Source organism: Leuciscus leuciscus (genome assembly GCF_965113295.1).
Source record: "Leuciscus leuciscus genome assembly, chromosome: 4".
Taxonomy (NCBI): Eukaryota; Metazoa; Chordata; class Actinopteri; order Cypriniformes; family Leuciscidae; genus Leuciscus; species Leuciscus leuciscus.
The window spans coordinates 34,419,168-34,439,695 of NC_138728.1; the positions used below are offsets into that span (position 1 = coordinate 34,419,168).

Here is a 20,528-nt window from a genome sequence, read left to right on the forward strand (position 1 = left end):
CAGAGTTACCACAAATGTCCTTGGTCCATCACACCATTGTAGATGTTTAAGATGTTAAAATAACATCATCCACATTTGTTCAATCAAGGGTTAATCCACGGAAAAGGTGTCTTTTCGTTCAGGAGTTCGGATATACTTCCACGTTGAAGACAATAACACAAAGAACTTGAACCAGTTGAGAAGCCCTCAATATCAAGCAGATACCAAAACCCTCTGATTAAAATAAAATAAACAATACAACATGAGGTTCAACAAGTAAAATACTTTCGCATTATAAACCTTTGTTAATGTTAAAGAAACAAATAAATCAACTCACATTGAGATAATGAACACAGATGTTCCTCAACAGGGTTTTCCAAATGAAAGCATGGAAAGAGCATGTGCTCTCAGCTAACAGGTATTCCTAACTCACACTTCCCTCTTCCTTTAACTCTCTGGCCTGGAGAGATCTCCCAGATAATTGCTGTGTCCCAATGTGAAGGCTGCATCCTTCGAAGGCCGTATTTGAAGGACGATTGGCCGCATTTGAAGGCGGATTGCGTCACAGCGGCGCGACGAAGGACGTCCCAATTCAAAGGCTGCATCCTTGGAAGGTCGCATTTGAAGGCCAATTGCGTCACCGCGGCGCGATGAAGGCTGTCCCAATTCAGTTCTGCATCCTCCGAAGTCCGTATTTGAAGACCGGTTGCGTCATCGCGACGCGACGAAGGCTACCCTGATTCAAAAGCGACGCCAAATGCGTCCTTCGTTTCCCCGTGAAAGGAAGGATACATAAATGGACACTTAGCGGCCTATCCTACCCTATTCTACCCCATAAATCATTGCGCGCCGTTGACGACAGCATTTATTTATTTATTTTTAAAGGCGGCCGAGACTAGAGATCGGTGGTGGACAGCAAATTCACATTTAAATGTAAGTATTATGTTTTCATTTATTTAAATGGCTAGCGAAACCGAGTTAAAGTTTATTATAAACTTCATCTTAACTCCTTCGTCACCATTACGTGGCTTCATTTGTCAGGTAGTTTGAGGCAAAATGTGTGCTAATATTAGTTTAACGACCTAGTCTATCTCACTTGTGTATTAGGCTAAAAGAAATATGCTAAAGAAGTAAGCCCACAACAATAAGAAGAGTAGTTGATAAGGCAATGGGGTTTCACTTTTATGTGTTTTTGTAGTGCTGTCATGCAAGCTATGTGGTTTTAACCAAATTTGAGTATATAGACATATGATTTCTTAAGTATTTTGTATGCATGTCTTGATGTGTCATATTTTGCAGTGTTAAGAATGCACTTAAGATTGCACCCCTGTGTTAAGCTTTTTTAGAGCAATTCAGGAGAAAAAAAATACAAAGTATGTCTGCAATGTATTGTGCTGTTGTTGTTAACAAGCCATGGTTAATTTGCTCTGCCCTTAGGATTGCAAGTGTCCTGGGACAGGTGAGGGTGTGAGTGGGAAACCCACTGCTGAAACTTGGCCCTGGTTTGTCCTCAGGGCCCAGTTCAGCAGTGGGTGCCCACGGTGAGGAGGAGCCAGCACCAGCACCAAGGCAGAGGCGAGGAGAGCAGGGAGAGGATGGACAGGCTGTTTTCTCTTCTTGAGAAAATGATTGAAAAATATATATTTTTCTACATATTCTTTAACTTTTTTCACTATTTTTTAAAAGGAAAGAAAATCTGTAGATTATTTTTATGCAACTTTAAATGTGTAAATAAAAGAGAATGAATTGTTCTGGACATTGTTTATTTTTTTGACAGTCATAATTTCTACATGAAACAAACTCTTGTATACCTTTTTTTTTTCAAATAAAATGGGTAAATGAAAATCATTTGTTCCATGGGCTACATTAAATTACTTTTTCCAACTATTAACAACATACGTTAAACATATCAAAATCAACAAACATTTACAGTACATAAAATAAGAAAAACATTATGTAGACTATTATTAGAATTTATTAGAATAATAATTAGACTTTCAAAAAGAGTAATTTCTGAAAAAAGTACTTTTAATAACAAGTTTTTAGTATCAAGAGTAAAACTAGAGGTATGTATTCTGCAGGGGAAAAAACTCATTGTCAGGGTTTTTATTATAGTTTGTATTTATATTATGCTACTCCTGCATTTTACTTATGAATATTTTCAAGGTTGTTACATTATATACTTTTGTGTAGTTTAATGTAAAATCATATGTGAGGGAAAAAAAGGTACTTCAGTAGGTTACTTCACATTTGTACGTGAATATTTAATGAAATATGCAGTTCCGAAAATTAAAGTCCCATATCAGTTTGAAAATTAAAGTCTCATATAAGTTTGATATGTCCCATATCAAAGGACGCATCTGAAGCGCTCGGACCGGTCTAGCCTACGGAGGATTGTTCTTGTCGCCTGGCAACCGTGACAGCTGCTGATGACGAGCGCGAGAAATACTGGACTTTTTTATATTCAATTGGGTTTTATTTTCAAACAGGGCTAAACCAAAAATACATGACCTGGCAGCGCCGGGGCTGAAACATCCTCACCATGTCCTCCAGTAAAATATAAAACATAAAAATGACAATAGCCAATTCTGGCTCCATAGCTGTTTACTCAATTAGGCTATATCAAATGAATTATCAGGATGACAGCTGTCCTCTCGCACCGTTGAGGAGCGGTGATCAGAAACACCTGGTTGCGCAATTAGGAAATCCTATGAAGGCTACATGGTGCGTCCTTCGGAAGACGCAAATGCTGCATCCTTGAAGGCCCTGTCCCAAATGGCGCACTTCATGCAGACTTTCGGTCTCGTGGACTTGAATTGCGCGTGCTCGCTGAGTCTACGAGTCCGTATTTTACCGCTCTGAAGTGTGCTCAGCAGCGCCCCCTTTGTACCCTTGAAGCGGTCTTCCACGAAGCCCGCATAGATGCAGGCTCCACGCACTTTAACTACCCAGGAATCCTTGCGAAAGGCCAATCAGACAACAGATGGGAGGAGATTTCACTCACGGATAATTGTTGACATGGCTGAGAAGAAAATATTACTGTTTTTATTACCTAAATGTACATTTTACCAGTTGTTACCTACAGTTTATACAAACATTATGGTTATCGACCAGTGGTTGATGTCTCAAACATAATAATAGCGTGTTTAATAATACGATCGCATTATGATTAATTAAATAAATAGAACCGAATGGCAGGGCTTTACTGAGTCATATGTAAACATAGTATGAATATTGAAACCTGTAAATTGAAAAAAATGTTTAAATTATGTTTTAAAATTGTAATCTTAGTTCAAATGGAACATTATGTATTATTATGTACAACTGTATACATCATTTAAATAAGCATGATTTATCTATTGTCTAATGCCCAGGTGATATGCATAATATCAAAATATAGAACTGTAAAATTAGGCTGTGTAGTGGACATGGAGGTAAGACGTCGGAGCGCAAAAATGTGATTTCTCCTGTCCAACAACAACCAGACCGTTATTTCCGGCATGCCGAGCGAGTCTGTCCCAAAAATACCTCTCAATGCGCCCTCGTGGACTCGCGCCAAGGGCCCTATAGGTCTGCACTACATGACGTCACCAAAGTGTGGACTCTGAGGAAGTCCACAAGTCCGGAGTGTGCCATTTGGGACAGGGCCGAAGTCTTCAGTCCTTCGAAGGATGCAGCCTTCACATTGGGACACAGCTAATGGCTCCCTATTGCCCTCTAATGGCAGGGAGTGAAATTACAACTTGCATTCAACATAGGAGACAGGTACCAGTTTACTAGAACTGTTACAACACACACACAGAGGACTCATGCGCACAGAATGCAGCTTCAGACAGCGCGCAGCTGCATTGAGTTCTCTTTCACGCTTGAACTGACAAAAACACACAAAAGTATGCCAAAATGTTCACTTTGTCGAGTATCCTCGTAAGCACAGTATTAACTTAGTTAAAAAGAGCAAAGAGTTGTGACAACATCGGAATGCTTGTCAGATCCAGATCCGCATTGTATGCATCAGATCTTAAAGTGACAGCAGCCTAATAAACCCGCTTCTGTGATACATTAATGTAAAAAAATCAAATCAAAGAAAAAAGTCAGAGAAAATTACAGTGAAGACTGAGAGGTGTTTGGCAACTTTATTCAATTTATGTATATTTCCTACCTAATAGATCATATATTTAAAATATACTTTATGTTGCTTCTACCTTAATTTGGAGATTAAATGTGAAATTATTACAATATAAAAATATATTAAAAACTTTAATGTTAAGTGTGATTAATCACGAATAGGCTAATTAATTGTTTTAATCGATTGACAGTACTAAATAAAAATACAATCAAACATAAAAAAATTTTTTTGATAGTTATTTTTAATGGTTTTCATTTAAAAGATTAAAACATTTTGCCAACATGAGGTCCTGTGTCACTGTCAGTCTTTTTACATCAGTGCAAAACTAGGGTACGCAGATTAGGACAACTATTCATCAGCATGCATTGATTAATTCCATGTTGTAAAAAAAACAATTTGGTGCGACCAAATCATGTGCTGGTGCGACCAACTGAGAAAGTTGGTAGCACCAGTGCAACCAGTGGAAAAGTTAGCCTGGAGCCCTGCACCAGAGGGCCCATTATTCATCCGCTCGGAAGAGCTATAAAGTATGCAATTTTGAGCCAGCGCTGCTGTTTATATAGGAAAGGGTGGGGCTTCCCCGGAACGCTGGCCTGATAGGCGTGATTGTATTGGCCCTCCTGGATGTCCACGCAAGTGGAGTTTCCCATAGTGAGATGTCTCACTCATCTCCCTCAAAGAACCAAGGTTATAACCATAACCGGACGTTTTTACTATATACCCCTAATTAAGAGTATTGAACACTTGTTGTCCAATTCCAGAATTTTGGATATAATCAGAACCACACCACAGGGCTGCCACAAAGATGTGTTTTTGTATGACATTACTGATGGGAGTCTTTTCAAATCGCACCCCAATGTTTTCAGTAAAACCTTCTGCTTTGTAGTTGATTTTGTACACGGATGAAATAGAGATATGCAATCCTCTTGGGTCACACGGTTCTGTAAATAAATTACTGATGGTGTGTGGAAATACAGACCCCAAGTTTAGGTCAAAGCTTGCTGCAATCAGACTCCTTGCTATAGCAAAAGCTATTTTCATGACTGACAGTTATTTTGATGACTGAGTTTGATTGCAGACAGACAAATGGCTTCTGAGGATGAAGACTTGATGGCACGCTATGCTTCGTCACAACGTCCATACATTCGGCCAATTGGATTGCCATGTGTAGACCCGTGCTTCAGACAACGGCTCACACGGAAGTATTTCCATAGTGTCAACGTCATGACGCAGTGTCGAGTTTCATTACAAAGGGATCTCAAATCCTCCAGAGATTTCTCCAGTCCCATTGTGATTATGTCTAAGAACAACTGCTTGGTGGCCAAAGGTACTACACCTGTAACAACCTTTCTAAAAGAAAACCTACATGAAGTTGTGCTCTATGTTATGGCATGTTGTCAACAACAACCAGAAAGAATCATATTTATTTCCTCATTCATCACTTAAAAATGTTTGTCAAGTATTTTGCTTTCATTTTCTGATGTATCAGAGATGATAATCCGAGACTCCAAACTTTGATGAAATATGTGAAAACATGTCCATCCATCACAAGAAATGACTCAAAATACAAAAATGACTCAATGACAAAAATAATCAATTTTTATCATTGGAAGCCTAAATATTTCATGATAGTCGAGATGAAAACATTCACGAGATGAAAACATTCAAATGCTGATTTTGTCCGTGGGGAATTTATTGTATGGTTGTGGTTTGCTATTGGTGGATCTCATGTGAGTGATAGATAGCTCTGCCCGCATGCCAGTAAACACATCATCAGAAGGAGAAGAGATGTTGCTGCAAAAGGGAGGGAAAGTTATTTTGATTACAGATTAGGAGCATACATTAATTTAACAAAACAATGATGTGCATGGACAAATCATTTATAGTAAATACTGCAATATTCAATAAAAACAAGATTTGGCAATTTTGATGTCATGGTGACTTCAAGGAACTGTAATTCTGGACACAGTTTTCAGTCCTGCAGTACTAGTGTAGTATTTGGGATACAGAATTGCTGAACTTTTAAGAGTGTTGTCTTGCTTCTCTGTAACCTATTTTCTTTGAGTGTGTGTCTAAAGCCCTATTCGCACGGGATTAGTATTACCCCTGGACCTCTGTAATTAAGAAATTACCCCCTGACGTCTGTGTTTTTGGTGGCTCATTCACACGGGCAAATAAATGTTCGTAATTCCCTCGACTTTACGGACTTTACAGCGTGCGCCCACCCATTCACACTTCACTAGCTGAACGTGCTGAAACGAAGATCGCGCTGCAGTATTGCAATTCAAAAAAAGAACTTATTTAAAACCAATTTATTAGAGAAATATATGATATATAAACCCGCCAGTGTTGACTCCGAGCTTTCATCCAAGTATCTCGCTGGTTTTTAAAGTGTAGTACTGCCGACAGTGAAAATACTGCACATAGTAAGTGCTGCCTTTTGTTGCGTAAGCGTTGAAGCAAGTTTTTTCTTTTTCGTTTTGACTGCATTCGGAAACCCAAATAGTGCAAAATAACAGTGGATGCCATTTTAGTTCACCGGAAATGTTTATTTGCATTTTTCGCGGGAATTAGAAGATCGGATTCATATCCGTTTAGCTGAGACGCATTCATGTGGACAAGTGTAAATGGAACCGTTTGCACAAATCCGATAGCTATCCGATCAGAGAAAACGCATGAAGTGGTCAGGTGTAAACAGCCCCTATTGTACACCCCAATACATGTGACGTGATACGAAATTAAATGCTAATTGTTTCAAAACACGTGCTGTAAAATAATGCATTGTGATAGGTCATTTGCTCATCCAAGTTTCTCTTCTTTGCCGTCTTCCGTGTGTCCATGGCGTAAAATGAGGGCGTGGGGGAAGCGGAGACTTGAATATATAGGGGCGTGTTATTCTAATGACGATCGTTTTCAGCCGCTGCATTTATCAAGGGCAGGTATTGCGTACACCTGGATTTCAAAGGTACGCACAGCTTCATAAATCAGGCGGTGAGAGGAGTGTAAGCATAATCTTACGCCAACATATACGCCCGTTTCTACGCAAGAATGATAAATGAGGGCCATTGTGTTTGTGCTGTGCTGTTTACCTTGGATTTACCTTTTTAAGGTAAGACATGTTCACTCATAATAGTAAGCATGTTATTGTTATATAAACTTTACATTGTAGCAACTAGTCAAACTGGTGCCAGACTAAAATGTATGTTATGAAATGAGATTGGAGTAAAAACATGAAGCCTAATGCTAAATTTATATGCATGTACATATGTTCGATAATAAAACACAGCATGATATAAAAGAAGGCTATATGAGTGTTTACTTTAATATGGTGAATATTATAATGTTTAGACCCGTGTTCACTGTTAAATACTGTGTTTGTTGATATCTGCTCAAACGTAGATATGTATAATATGGTAACAATAATGTTTCATAGTTTGGAGCGGCTCGATCACTTCAGTACATGTTCTCTGCACGCGCTGTGAGTTTGAGTCACTCGTGCTGTGCGTTTGAAAAATAAAACGCGCCAAACATTAGGCTTCATGTTTTTACTTCCTCCAATCTCATTTCATAACGAATGGAAACATTTGAAGTAACATATGATAATCCTATTTTTCTCTAATATAGTGTTACTGAATTCTTCGGTTTTAACTATTTATAGCCCGCCTGCTATATATTGTTATTATTATTTTATGCAGCCCTACACGTATATGCCTACAAGGCACAACAAACCTGGTGTTCATTATTTATATATATATAATGCATATTCATTACCGCGATTTATCGCAATACCAAATACCGGCACATGTCTACCTCCAGGACCCAGAAAACACCTCAGACCCCAGAGGGTTAAGGTTTATAGCTTGGCACTGTTCTCTTGAATCTGTAAGAATCATTTAAGAAAGAGGTTTAGTCCATTCTCATATTGGACTAATAGGAGCCAGATACATATAGTATAAGGTTTTGTCCTTTCTCTGGAGTCTGTTAAAGAAACTATTTAGTCCGTTCATCAAAGGATTACAGAAGCAGAGGCTTGGCCTTTCTCTTTAGTGTCTGTAGGAATTGTTAAAGAAACAATTTGTCCAGAGACTGTAGAAACTATATAAATAGTTTGGTACTGATGTTGCTGCAAGAATTGGGAATTCTTGACTGGGTGCTAATTCAGTAGCCACTATTTTAGATTAGAAGAATATGGCACAAAGCCATAAAACTATAAGTTTGTTTATTGTATATTGTCTAAGGGACAAATACAAAAGTAAATTAGCCTTCTGAGCTAAAGAAATGAAACAAGGAAAATTAGCCAGAAAGTAAATGTATTTGTAACGTGCAAAGTGCATGTTTGGACTTTCAGTTTGTGTTTTGATTGGTTCCTGTTTTCCTTTGTTCTTTTCCAGCCACTCCTTTGTTTCTATGGTTACTATCATTATGAGTTCATTTTTCGAGTTCGTTTCCTCATGACAGCGTAATCAACTTAAAATACTCCAAACATGTAAGTCATTATACATCATTATAAACTATAAAGGGTCTTTTATTTGTGTACATTTACAATAACAAAAAATCCTTGTGTTTTTGTAAAATAAAGAAAATAAACAGGGTGCGCTTTCAGCTGTTGCTGTGTCCGCGAGAAACTTTCTGAAATACGTTTGAATAATGAACTGAAACTCAGCGAATACTTCTCACACAAACTTGAAACGTAAAAAAACTGTTTGCTCTTTAATCTGCACGTTTCCACCCATGGTGCCGCCAATTGTTTTTTTCGCAAGACAACAGTGTAACCATAGATTTATATTATATTTTGTGAAAAGTGGCATATGTCACCTTTTAAGAGTGTTCCCTGGCTTCTCTGAAACTTATATTATGTGAGTGTGTGTCTGAGATTGATTAATTACAATGTTTGTGGCTTGTGGGAACACACATGAAAACTAAACACTTAGCAACAATGAAGCTCTTCAGGATCAGGAATGAGGAAGCTGCTTTACAGACACGCCTGTTTTGCACACGCCACTCAAACACAGAACCAGGAAACGGGAATCACATGAGTTCAGGGAAAGTGAAACTGAAGTCTGGTTGAGCTGTTGTGTGTTTGTGTCTCTGTATTCATGCAGTAAAATGGCAGAAGCCAGAATTTCTCAGGATGAGTTCATGTGTTCAGTGTGTCTGGATCTCCTGAAGGATCCAGTGACTATCCACTGTGGACACAGTTACTGTAAGATCTGTATTACAGACTGCTGGGATCAGGAGGATGAGAAGAGAGTCTACAGCTGTCCTCAGTGCAGACAGACCTTCAGGCCAAGACCTGCTTTAGCTAAAAACACCATTCTGGCTGAAATGGTGGAGAAACTGAAGAAGACTAAACTTGCTGCTGACTGTTACGCTGGAGCTGGAGATGTGCAGTGTGACGTCTGTACTGGAAGAAAACACAGAGCCATCAAGTCCTGTCTGGTGTGTCTGGAGTCTTACTGTCAAACTCATCTCGACCGTCATGAGGAATTTCACTCACGTAAGCCACATAAAGTGATTGATGCCACTGGACGACTGCAGGAGATGATCTGCCAGAAACACGACAAGATCCTCGAGGTTTTCTGCCGCACTGATCAGAAGTGTATATGTGTGCTGTGTATGGATGAACATAAAAACCACGACACTGTATCAGCGGCAGCACAGAGGACAGAGAAACAGGTATGAACTTACAGAGTCGCATTATGCTCATTTACAGGTTCATAATGTTGTTTATGGAGTCTACTAGAATACATTAAAAAAAATCTGAAACTAAAAAACAGACATTAAGTTATATTAAAGCCGTCTTATGTAAATCACAGTCTGCTCTGATTGGTCAGCCAGTCTCAGTCTGTTGTGAGAGATACTCGTCGTTTACGGTAAGTCGTGTTACATTTCTGACACTCTAAGCATTAGACCAGTGGTTCCCAAACCTGTCCTGAAGGACCCCCAACACTGCACGTTTTCTTTGTCTCCCTAATCAATGCTTAGAGTGTCAGAAATGTATCACGGCTTACCGTAAACGACGAGTATCTCTTGCGGAGACGCTGCAAACACTTCTGTAACTACACTAACTGTGGCGTCAGTTTTGCTGTATCAGTTCAAACGTGACTCTGACGCCGGTTTCACACTGCACGCGTTAGCAGAGCGTAAGCAGCGCAGGAGCAGTGCGTACAGTGAGCGGAAGCAGGACACGCGCGTTTTGCTTTCACACTGGCAGCGTTTGACGCGCGCGGCTGAACCGCAAGGTGTGTACAGACATAGTACTCTATAATGGGTAAGTTGGCATTGTTTTATTTCGTTTTCAAATACATTTAAGAGAAAAGACTTGTCAAGAAGCTTATTTTATTAATTAATATATTAAATAACTTTTGGTTCATCCAGGGAAAGGTTGTCAAAAACCCTTTTAAATTACTTACCATGGGCACCAAGAGCCACTGCAACTTCATCCCATGCCTTTGCCTGCGAGTCTTTATAAAGCATATTTAGTGGATCATAAATAACTAAATGTTTCTCAACCTCCACAATGAGACGAGTGTCGTCCATTATTATATTTTCAGGTGCACTCGACCACGCCGCCTGTGACACCACGTGCTTTTGTTTATGATTGTCAGCATGATATCAGCATGACATCCTTATGCCTATATATATATATATATATATATATATATATATATATATATATATATATATATTAGTTATGTGTAGTATATACATAAATACATTAAATTAATCTGTAACTTAACTGGCAGTATAAATAGTTTAAACTTGTAGTTTGGGCAACAAGTTTGTTTTTGGACATTTGTTTTCTTTTTAAATTGATGTTTAAAACACAATAGATATCATCAATGCGCTTTTTGGGTAAAACTGCTGTGTATTTTGGCCTTGATCAATGCATTGTCACTTTAATTCAGCGTAAGCGGCGCAGCAAAAATAGACTGGGCGCCGAAACTATCGCGGCACTGCTGTTCCTGCTCTGCTCCTGCTCCGCGCTGCCGCGCCGCCTCTGTGTGCGGTGTGAATGCTCTAATCTGTTAACATGGGCGCCGAAAAAAATATGCGCTGCTTATGCTCTGCTAACGCGTGCATTGTGAAACGGGTGTGATAATGACAGCCAAGAAGAACAAGCTGATCAACTTGAACCACCTTCGCAAGCATGAATTATGCAGGAGGTTTCACAGTAGTGATTTTTTATTTTATACCTCTCTTACGACTGTCATTTTTCGAGTTCACCTGTCCATCCAGTCTTAATAGTTAATGGTTAATGAACTTGGCTTGCTGTCCTCAACAGAGGCTAAAAACCGAGGCTCGGCTCGAGCTCAACCCCCCAATAATGGTACTACGTAGAGGAAGAATGAGAGAAATAGAGGCGGTGATGGAGAAGTGGAGGAATGCTGGAATTATTGTTGCTGGGATGGTGCAATGACTGCTGCTTATGTACAGTATGATCATAATGCTGATTGACAGGACTGAATGATTTGGCTCCTTCTGAACCTACGTTTGTCACTTCATTTATAAAATCTGACCTGCATCGAACTGCACGGTTCAGAAAGCAATTGTCATAAAAATGGTGAGAACACAACAAAAAGATTGTGGTTGTATACTGCTGAGGAATAGCGTTAGAATTACAATTTTTTTACCATCAAGTTAGTCTGCATTAGGAAGGCCATAAAAGGGGTTTAGATTCGGGGTGGTAAAAACAGTGTCTCTTGGACATGACGAAAACACACTACTAACTAACTCAACCAGGCCTCACACCCTTTATTTAGTGTATGCCTTGGGAAGGAATTCGTTATTTGAGGAATATTGTGATGTGTTCGTTCCCGGAAGAAAACTCAAGACTACAATGTTTCAGGAAGTTCAGAAACAGTGACACCGATGTAGCGTCTGGACCAATCAGACACACAAATTATAAATTTTTTAATGAATAATCCAGCAAACTCACTCTCCCAACAAAGGTTTATGAAACTTCCCCCAAAACTAACATCCCAAATGAAGCTAACACACTGGCAGAACCCGGTGTCCTGTTACAGGATCATTAAGACCTTTTTATGACCCCAAAAAGGAAGAGAAATAAACCCTGTTAATCCTATATATTCTTTATATAACCACTTGAGAAATGTGTAAACATGTATCTAATTTTCCCATCTAATGATTTTCCTTCTATGTGGTTTGGCTTTCGTATTCTTGTAAACTTTTGGGATTAATGTTTCAGACTTTGTTGCATACTATGGTTTACCAAAATCATATGTGTGGCATGTTTAGTCTCAATGAACTCCAATCTTCGTCCCCCATTTGTTAATTTACATTACATTTCGCTAACTTTGTGACGCATTAGTATTATAAGCATCTTAAAGATTCTTGTGTTAAACATCCAATCAAATTACATGTTCAAAGGCCTGCTTGAACAATGGGTCGTAAAGACATTTCCTTCCAAAGGAAAACACTTCTTATTGGCTCACACACCTCCAGAGGGTGTGACATCTTCACGCTTTAAAAATCACTGATCACAAGATCAGCTCTCTTAGCTCTTTTCTCTCTTATGGCTCGTTTCCACTGAGCGGCACATAAATCCCTTCTGTATAGTAGGTGAAAAACAGTATGTGACAAGAAGTATGTCTGAATAACAGTAGAAGAACCTATAATCTTATCATGCAAGACCTTTAACCCCTCAATCTCACCACTTCTCTGATACTGGATTCATATCTGTTTAGTTGTTGATTAATGTGATGTTTCTCCTGTCATTGGTTTGTCCTTTAGCACCAGCTGAAGGAGACGCAGAGGTCGTTCCAGCAGAGGATCCAGCAGAGAGAGAAAGATCTTCAGCAGCTGAGAGAGGCTGTGGCGTCTCATAAGGTGAGTCTGGAGAAGAAGAGAAGTTTGAGACGTCTCAGTCAGGACTCACTGAAGTCACTGTGTGATTGTGATGTGTGTCCTAACAGCGCTCTGCACAGACAGCAGTGGAGGACAGTGAGATGATCTTCACTGAGCTCATCCGCTCCATTGAGAGAAGCCGCTCTGAGGCGACACAGCGGATCAGAGATCAGGAAAAGACTGCAGTGAGTCGAGCTGAAGGACGACTGGAGCGACTGGAGCAGGAGATCAATGATCTGAGGAGGAGAGACGCTGAGCTGGAGCAGCTTTCACACACACAGGATCACATCCATTTCCTGCAGGTAACAGAGATCTAGAAGAACAGGGTCATAGTGGACTTGAGCAAGAGACTCACAGAGAAACATTTCATGAGAGCAGAATGAGCCGTTGACTGAAGTGTTGATCTGTGTGTTCAGTTATTATATCATCATCAGTCAGACTCTCATCTGATCTTCTTCTATAGAAAGAATATAATTTGTTGCTCTAATGTCATATAATGAATATGAAGAAAAATGAATCTGATGCTGTGAAAGAGCTGGATTTAGTTCAGTTAGTAAAGATGTCAAGATCAACAAGAGCCGCTGAAATCTGACAGTAGTGCAGGTTATTGATGAAGTGTGGAGGTGATGAGCTTTGATTTCTGTTTTCTGTAGAGTTTCCAGTCTCTCTCAGCTCCTCCTGAATCTACAGACGTAAATGACAATTCCTTCAGTTCTCTCTCCTCTTTTGATGACGTGAGAGAATCTGTCCGTCAGCTGAGAGACAAACTGGAGGATTTCTGCCAAGAGGAGCTGAAGAAGATCTCTGACAGAGGTAAAGTCCTGGAGATTCATCAGCTCTCAGAAATAATCCTCCATCATCTCATATCATGTAGAAGATCATATTAGAAATGTCTTAAAAACGGATGCAGGGATCATTTTCTCTTGACATGATAATCACACTCTTCATGTCTGTTGATTTCCACAGTCACTTTCACCAACATTGTTCCCAGAACCAGGAACGACTTCCTACAATGTAAGTCACTAAGAAAACAAGTAGAGAAACTCACTGAGTGTCTTCATGTTCTTCCTGTAGAAGGTGAAAGAAAACATGACAGAAGAGTTTTATACTTGATCATGTAAATTACTGTTTCTCAACGGGGGCGTTCGGAGAACATCAGGGGGCGCTGGAAGCAATATCTTCAAAAGGGGGTGTTATGGTGTTTTTGGGATGCGATTGTTTGAAGATTTATGAGATGAAACTTGTAATTACTTGCAAAAGAAATGGTCTGCAACATTCTAACTACATTCTACGCAACACGAAAGTTCCAAATGCATTTTTCCTGTTGTCAGTAGCGCAAGCACGCAGATCGAGTGCATCAGAAATAAAACAAAGCATGCGCGCATCCAGTGTCACTGATTATAATGGGTTCTGTGTGCTTTTACTGTCGGTGATTTAGCGTCCAGTGTAGACAGTGTGCGACCTGCCAGTTTACACCAATGTGGCCAGATTAGACGGTGTCTCACTTCCATAGCAAAGACTATTTATTTCAGTGTTTCTTTCAGCTTTCTGTTGCGCAGCTGCTGAACTTCCAGTGAAAACAACTTCTGCATTTAGCATATAGACACTTTGATTTATTTATTTTTTTCTTGTTCTTGTTTTCCATTGGAAAGATTAAGGTAACACTTTATAATAACGTTCAGTTGTAAGTCATTTATAAGTGGTTAGTTAATGATGACCTAATCATTTACAAAACATTCATATATGATTAGCAAGTGATATGCTAACATTTTATGTGTGTTTTGTAAATTCCATTACAAGTCATTTACAAGTGATTAATACATGATTAACTAATTATTTACGAAACATGACTATGCGTTCATAAATGATTAATAAGTGATATGTTCATTATTGTATGTATGTTTTGTATATTCAGTTTTAAGTCATTTACAATTGATTTGTTATGAGGTAAGAGAAAACCCAACAGCGAACCACAGTCAATGAGTCTTTAATAATATCAAATGAGGAAGCCACCAGTAACAGATTCTTGCAGAAAATGTACAATAGAAGCAGCCGGAATACGGGCCAGAAAATCTCCAACAGAAAGGTTCCACTTAGGAAGAGCGTGGGCGGCTGACAGCAAGGAAGAGAGGGCACGGGCGGCGGCTAGCGTCACTCGGGAAACACACAGAGGTTGGTCAGTGGGAAACTGTAGCAGTTCAGGCAGCATAGATACTGAATAGATACAGAGAGCTGATTCAGTACAAATGACACAGTACTTGCAGCTTGATGATTCCCGACAGGACACGACAGGACAGGACAGGTTGATGAAGGTAACACTGTGAAGCTCCTTTCATCAGGGGTTAACAAACAATCTGACAAAGAGACAGGGAAAGAGAGGAAAGAAGTAGCAAACGTAATCAGAGAAGAGAGAGAACAGGTGCGGGGAACCTAGCGCGAAGCAGAAGGAAACAAGGAACAGCTGGAAGGGAGAGAGTGTGTGATTGAGTGTGTGCGTAAAGTGAATGAAGGTGCGTGTGTAATATCGTGTGTGACCAGGAGAGGGAGGAAAAGGAGAGGAAGAGAGACTGGATCATGACATGATTAGTGAATGATTAACTAATCATTTACAAAACATGAATATGCGGTTCATAAATGTTTAATAAATTATGTTATTTTTTGTGTGTATGTATGTAGCAATTAGAGGGTGCAGAAAGTGTTGTAACGTACAGATCATTTGTAACAGGTGACAGTGTTCAACACAATGACGCCTGAATAAATCATTTACAACACTTTCTGCATCCCCTAATCTAAAGTGTAAACTATTCATCATTCGTAGATTGCCACTTCAAGAATCAATAAGGCATTAGATCAACGAATCGTATCTACGAATGATGTGTAACACATTTACAAGTGATGAATAGTTTACACTTTAGATTAGGGGATGCAGAAAGTGTTGTAAATGATTTATTTATGCATTTACACATCATCTATAACAGGTGTTGAACACTGTAGTGTGTACTGCAGTGTAAGTGCTGACTGGTGAGGGTATAGACAGCTGTCTTCTGTAGAGTGTAGTGTAGTGTGCACTGCAGTGTATGTGCTGACTGGTGAGGGTATAGACAGCTGTCTTCTGTAGTGTGTAGTGTAGTGTGCACTGCAGTGTAAGTGCTGACTGGTGAGGGTATAGACAGCTGTCTTCTGTAGAGTGTAGTGTAGTGTGCACTGCAGTGTAAGTGCTGACTGGTGAGGGTATAGACAGCTGTCTTCTGTAGAGTGTAGTGTAGTGTGCACTGCAGTGTAAGTGCTGACTGGTGAGGGTATAGACAGCTGTCTTCTGTAGAGTGTAGTGTAGTGTGCACTGCAGTGTAAGTGCTGACTGGTGAGGGTATAGACAGCTGTCTTCTGTAGTGTAGTGTAGTGTGCACTGCAGTGTAAGTGCTGACTGGTGAGGGTATAGACAGCTGTCTTCTGTAGTGTGTAGTGTAGTGTGTACTGCAGTGTAAGTGCTGACTGGTGAGGGTATAGACAGCTGTCTTCTGTAGTGTGTAGTGTAGTGTGTAGTGCAGTGTAGTGCTGACTGGTGAGGGTATAGACAGCTGTCTTCTCTGAAACACATGGAGTCTTTAACCACTGTGCACCTGATGTGAGCAAAACATACAAAAAAAGTAACAATTTATTAAACATTTATGAACCGCATATTCATGTTTTGTAAATGATTAGTTAATCATTAACTAATCAATTGTAAATGACTTAAAACTGAATCTACAAAACATACATAAAATAATGAACATCACTTATGAATCATTTATGAATGCATAGTCATTTTTCATAAATTATTATTCATGTACTAATCACTTGTAAATGACTTGTAATGGAATTTACAAAACATACATAAAGTGTTAGTATATCACTTGCTAATCATTTATGAATGTTTTGTAAATGATTAGTTCATCATTAAATAACCACTTATAAATGACTTACAACTGAAAGTTATTATAAAGTGTTACCAAGATTTATATAAATGCTTCTTGTTTGCTGATTGGCTGCAATTTGTGTTAATCTACGTAATTACGGTTTCAGTGGCAAATTTCTAAAATGTTTATTTAACACTCATAAATATAATATATTCTATTCACATGGATATTTTTATCCTTGTGAAACTAATGATAATGATTTTTGAACTATCCAGTCAAATCTGTTATGTGGCATTCAATGACATGCTTTTTACATGATAGTTAATAATAATAGTAATATACATCAAAATATATATGTAGGAAAGGTATGTTGTAATGGGAAGGAGGAGACGGTAACTGGTGAACATTTAACAAACGTAATAAAAAAAATTAAAAAAAAGTAAAGGCAGTAGCCTCTCACGGACGACATATACAACATGCTTTCCTCCGTTATAGCATACGTAAAAAAACTTTTTAATGTTTATGAAAGAAGTCTCTTCTGCTGGATTTATTTGATCCAAAATACAGTAAAAACAGACATAATGTGAAATATCCCTATGACTTTAAAGAAACATTTTCTATTTGAATATATTTTAAAATGTAAAATAAAAATGTGGAATGTGTGGAGGTGTTTTTCATCTGATATTTTTTGATGAGCAGAAAGATTGAAATAGAAATAAAAAATAAAAAGAGGGTTATTTTAAATATGAAAATGCAAAAAGGTCTGCACTTTAAAAATACTTTTATTAGGTTCAAGCAGGAGATTTAAAAAGTACAAACGTTTCAGGTATTTGCCTTTGTCAATTACAATAGAAATGTTTATTAACATTATGTCTTTACTGGCTTTTATATAAAAATAAATATTTCACTTTTACAAAGTGGAACAGAGAGCACAACTATCATATTAATATTTAAAAAAGCAAGATTTGAACTCTCTCTCTCTCTCTCTCTCTCTCTCTCACACACACACACACACACACACACACACACACACACACACACACACACACACACACACACACACACACACACACACACACACACACACACACACACACACACACACACTTGATTTAGGATAAGAATCCTAAATCAAGATAAGATTTGTTTCTGTAATACGAACTTGTGAAAAATCCTAAATTAACTTGTCAGATCGGAACTTAAGCCTTAAGATAAATGATGATTTGCACAGGATATCTGGTAAACTGTACTGAGACACTGCTGATATATTGAACATGAAGAGTTCAGCTATAATAAAAGATCAGACAGATTCATAATTCCTGATTCTGATGTGTTTTCTCTCCATCAGATTCCCATCAGTTCACTCTGGATCTGAACACAGTGAATAAACTCCTCAGTCTGTCTGAGAGGAACAGAGTGATTACTAACACTTACACAGTTCACCCGTATCCTGATCATCCAGACAGATTTGATGATGTGCGTCAGGTGTTGTGTAGAGAGAGAGTGTGTGGACGCTGTTATTGGGAGATTGAGTGGAGTGGAGATATTGGTGTGTATATATCAGTGTCATATAAGAGCATCAGCAGGAAGGGATCGGGTCATGAGTGTTGGTTTGGATATAATGATCAGTCCTGGAGTTTGTACTGCTCTTCCTACAGTTACTCATTCACACACAATAACATAGAGACTAAACTCCCTGTAAAGCCCATCAGCAGGAGAATAGGAGTGTATGTGGATCACAGTGCAGGAACTCTGTCCTTCTACAGCGTCTCTGACACAATGAGCCTCATCCACACAGTCCAGACCACATTCACTCAACCGCTCTATCCTGGGTTTTATGTTTATCATGGATCAGTGAAACTGTGTTGATGAATCAGAACAGACTGTAAATAATGCTTTGAGCTGCATGATAAATCTGTAACAGTGAGATGTTATAGTCTCTTATTTTCTCTTCATTACATTAATTCTACAGCTGAACTTCTATCAGTGAAATAACATGTCAGAATAAATGTGTGTGATGAATCCTCATATAGACAGTCAGATCAGTGTGTGTTTGTGAGTCATGATGAGTGACGGTGTGTATTTTCTCAAACTTTATTTGATTTATTACAAATAAATAAATATTTTATTTATTTATTACACAGTCATTCAGTTCTTATTGTAGTGTCACATAAATCATTTTAAATGACTATCAAAATTACCTTTGAATTGAAATGATCACACACAGGATTAATTAAAAATGTGTTATTCCTTAAAATAAATAGTTGTGTAAAATTGATAAATAAAAAGTCTAGTTATTAATAAATGTAAAATATATATAAACCCAGATCATCTGATCATACTGTAATCCTTTGATCAGTGAAATTATGAGCATAATTATTCTAATCCAGTTTACATTCAATAAACTCCTGAACAGAACTGAATTTACAGACCTGAGACTCTGACAAAACTGAGATAAGATAAAAACAACAACAAGGATTGAGTCGAATCATCACCAGGTAAATCTAGATAACTCAGAAATATATGAAGTTCGAAAGAAGGAAAACTGACCCATGTGATCTATACGATGACCTTTGACCTTCCTGAAAGATGCGCCAATCCCACTGGATTATGACCTCTGCCAGTGTTTCTTACTACATGTTAAAGAAACCTCCTGTACCTGAAAAACAGAATAGGATTTCTGTCTCTGATCTGTTGTATTTGTCCTATGGTTTGTAATTTGCTTCCTTGTTCTTATTTTTATAATAACCAAAATATCTACATTGTGAGACATTGTTATTGTTGTTTGAATCAAAATATCTTAAATCTTTGTATGATTTGCTGTCCCTATCTGCCTCATTCTTGTCTTCTCAATTAGCAGTTGAATTAACAATGACCCAGCGCTGAGGGAGAAAGTTATCTCTCAATTTTATTGGCACTTTTGTCTGAGAATAATTATTAAGAATACGAGGGGAGTTACACAGAGTTAACCAATAAGAGTACATGCCTTACATCATATAGGAATACCACACATTGAATAACAAGGGTCAGTTTCTGGCTAGCTTACCACAGATACATCTGCAGCCAAGAGGACCCTTATACTGTGTTATACTGGGGAGAATAGGAGACCATTCCCCATCCTAACCTAGAGGTCCACATAATGAAGAACAGATGTTCCCAGTACCTTCTTACAGAACAAAGAAACCCTTCTGTCATATTCTTCATGATGAGAACCATACTAGAATTCTTTCAATCTTGAATTAAGATTTTGGTCAAATCGCCCACTCCCTGAGCTCTGCTTTAATAATTCATACACAGTTTGTAACATGTATTTTTAACTTGTAAACACATTTGTAGCTATTTGAATATTAATACTGTAATATCTGGTATAGAGCTGTGATACGTCCACTTCATAACATGGAGTAGGGGGACGCTGCAGACAAAATCCTTTTAGGCAAGTCGTGCCACTCGGCCGCCATCTTAGCAACGCCTCCGGGCAGCTATTTCGGACTAACAAGACCAGGCTCCTATCTAAATGAATGGGCAGAGAGTCAGAACTGCACTTTCACTGGTCACCGGGACATAAAAACTGCATGTATAGAAACAGCAGTAAAATATGATAAAAATCGCTGAAAAAGTTTGATGACTTTGCCCCAAAAATAAGGTTTAAAACGCCTTTT

The 20,528-nt window shown here is 38.5% G+C and overlaps 1 protein-coding gene across 1 annotated transcript; it reads left to right on the plus strand.

Annotated features, from left to right (window-relative positions):
- The first annotated feature begins 9,143 nt into the window (after positions 1–9,143).
- On the plus strand, positions 9,144–19,008 carry LOC309497387 (tripartite motif-containing protein 16-like). The gene is made up of 6 exons (XM_082167652.1): positions 9,144–9,781; positions 12,860–12,955; positions 13,042–13,275; positions 13,627–13,786; positions 13,940–13,987; positions 18,218–19,008. The coding sequence occupies exons 1-6, from the start codon at positions 9,212–9,214 to the stop codon at positions 18,736–18,738; spliced, it is 1,629 nt and encodes a 542-aa protein (XP_082023778.1). The 5' UTR covers positions 9,144–9,211; the 3' UTR covers positions 18,739–19,008.
- The last annotated feature ends 1,520 nt before the right edge of the window (positions 19,009–20,528 follow it).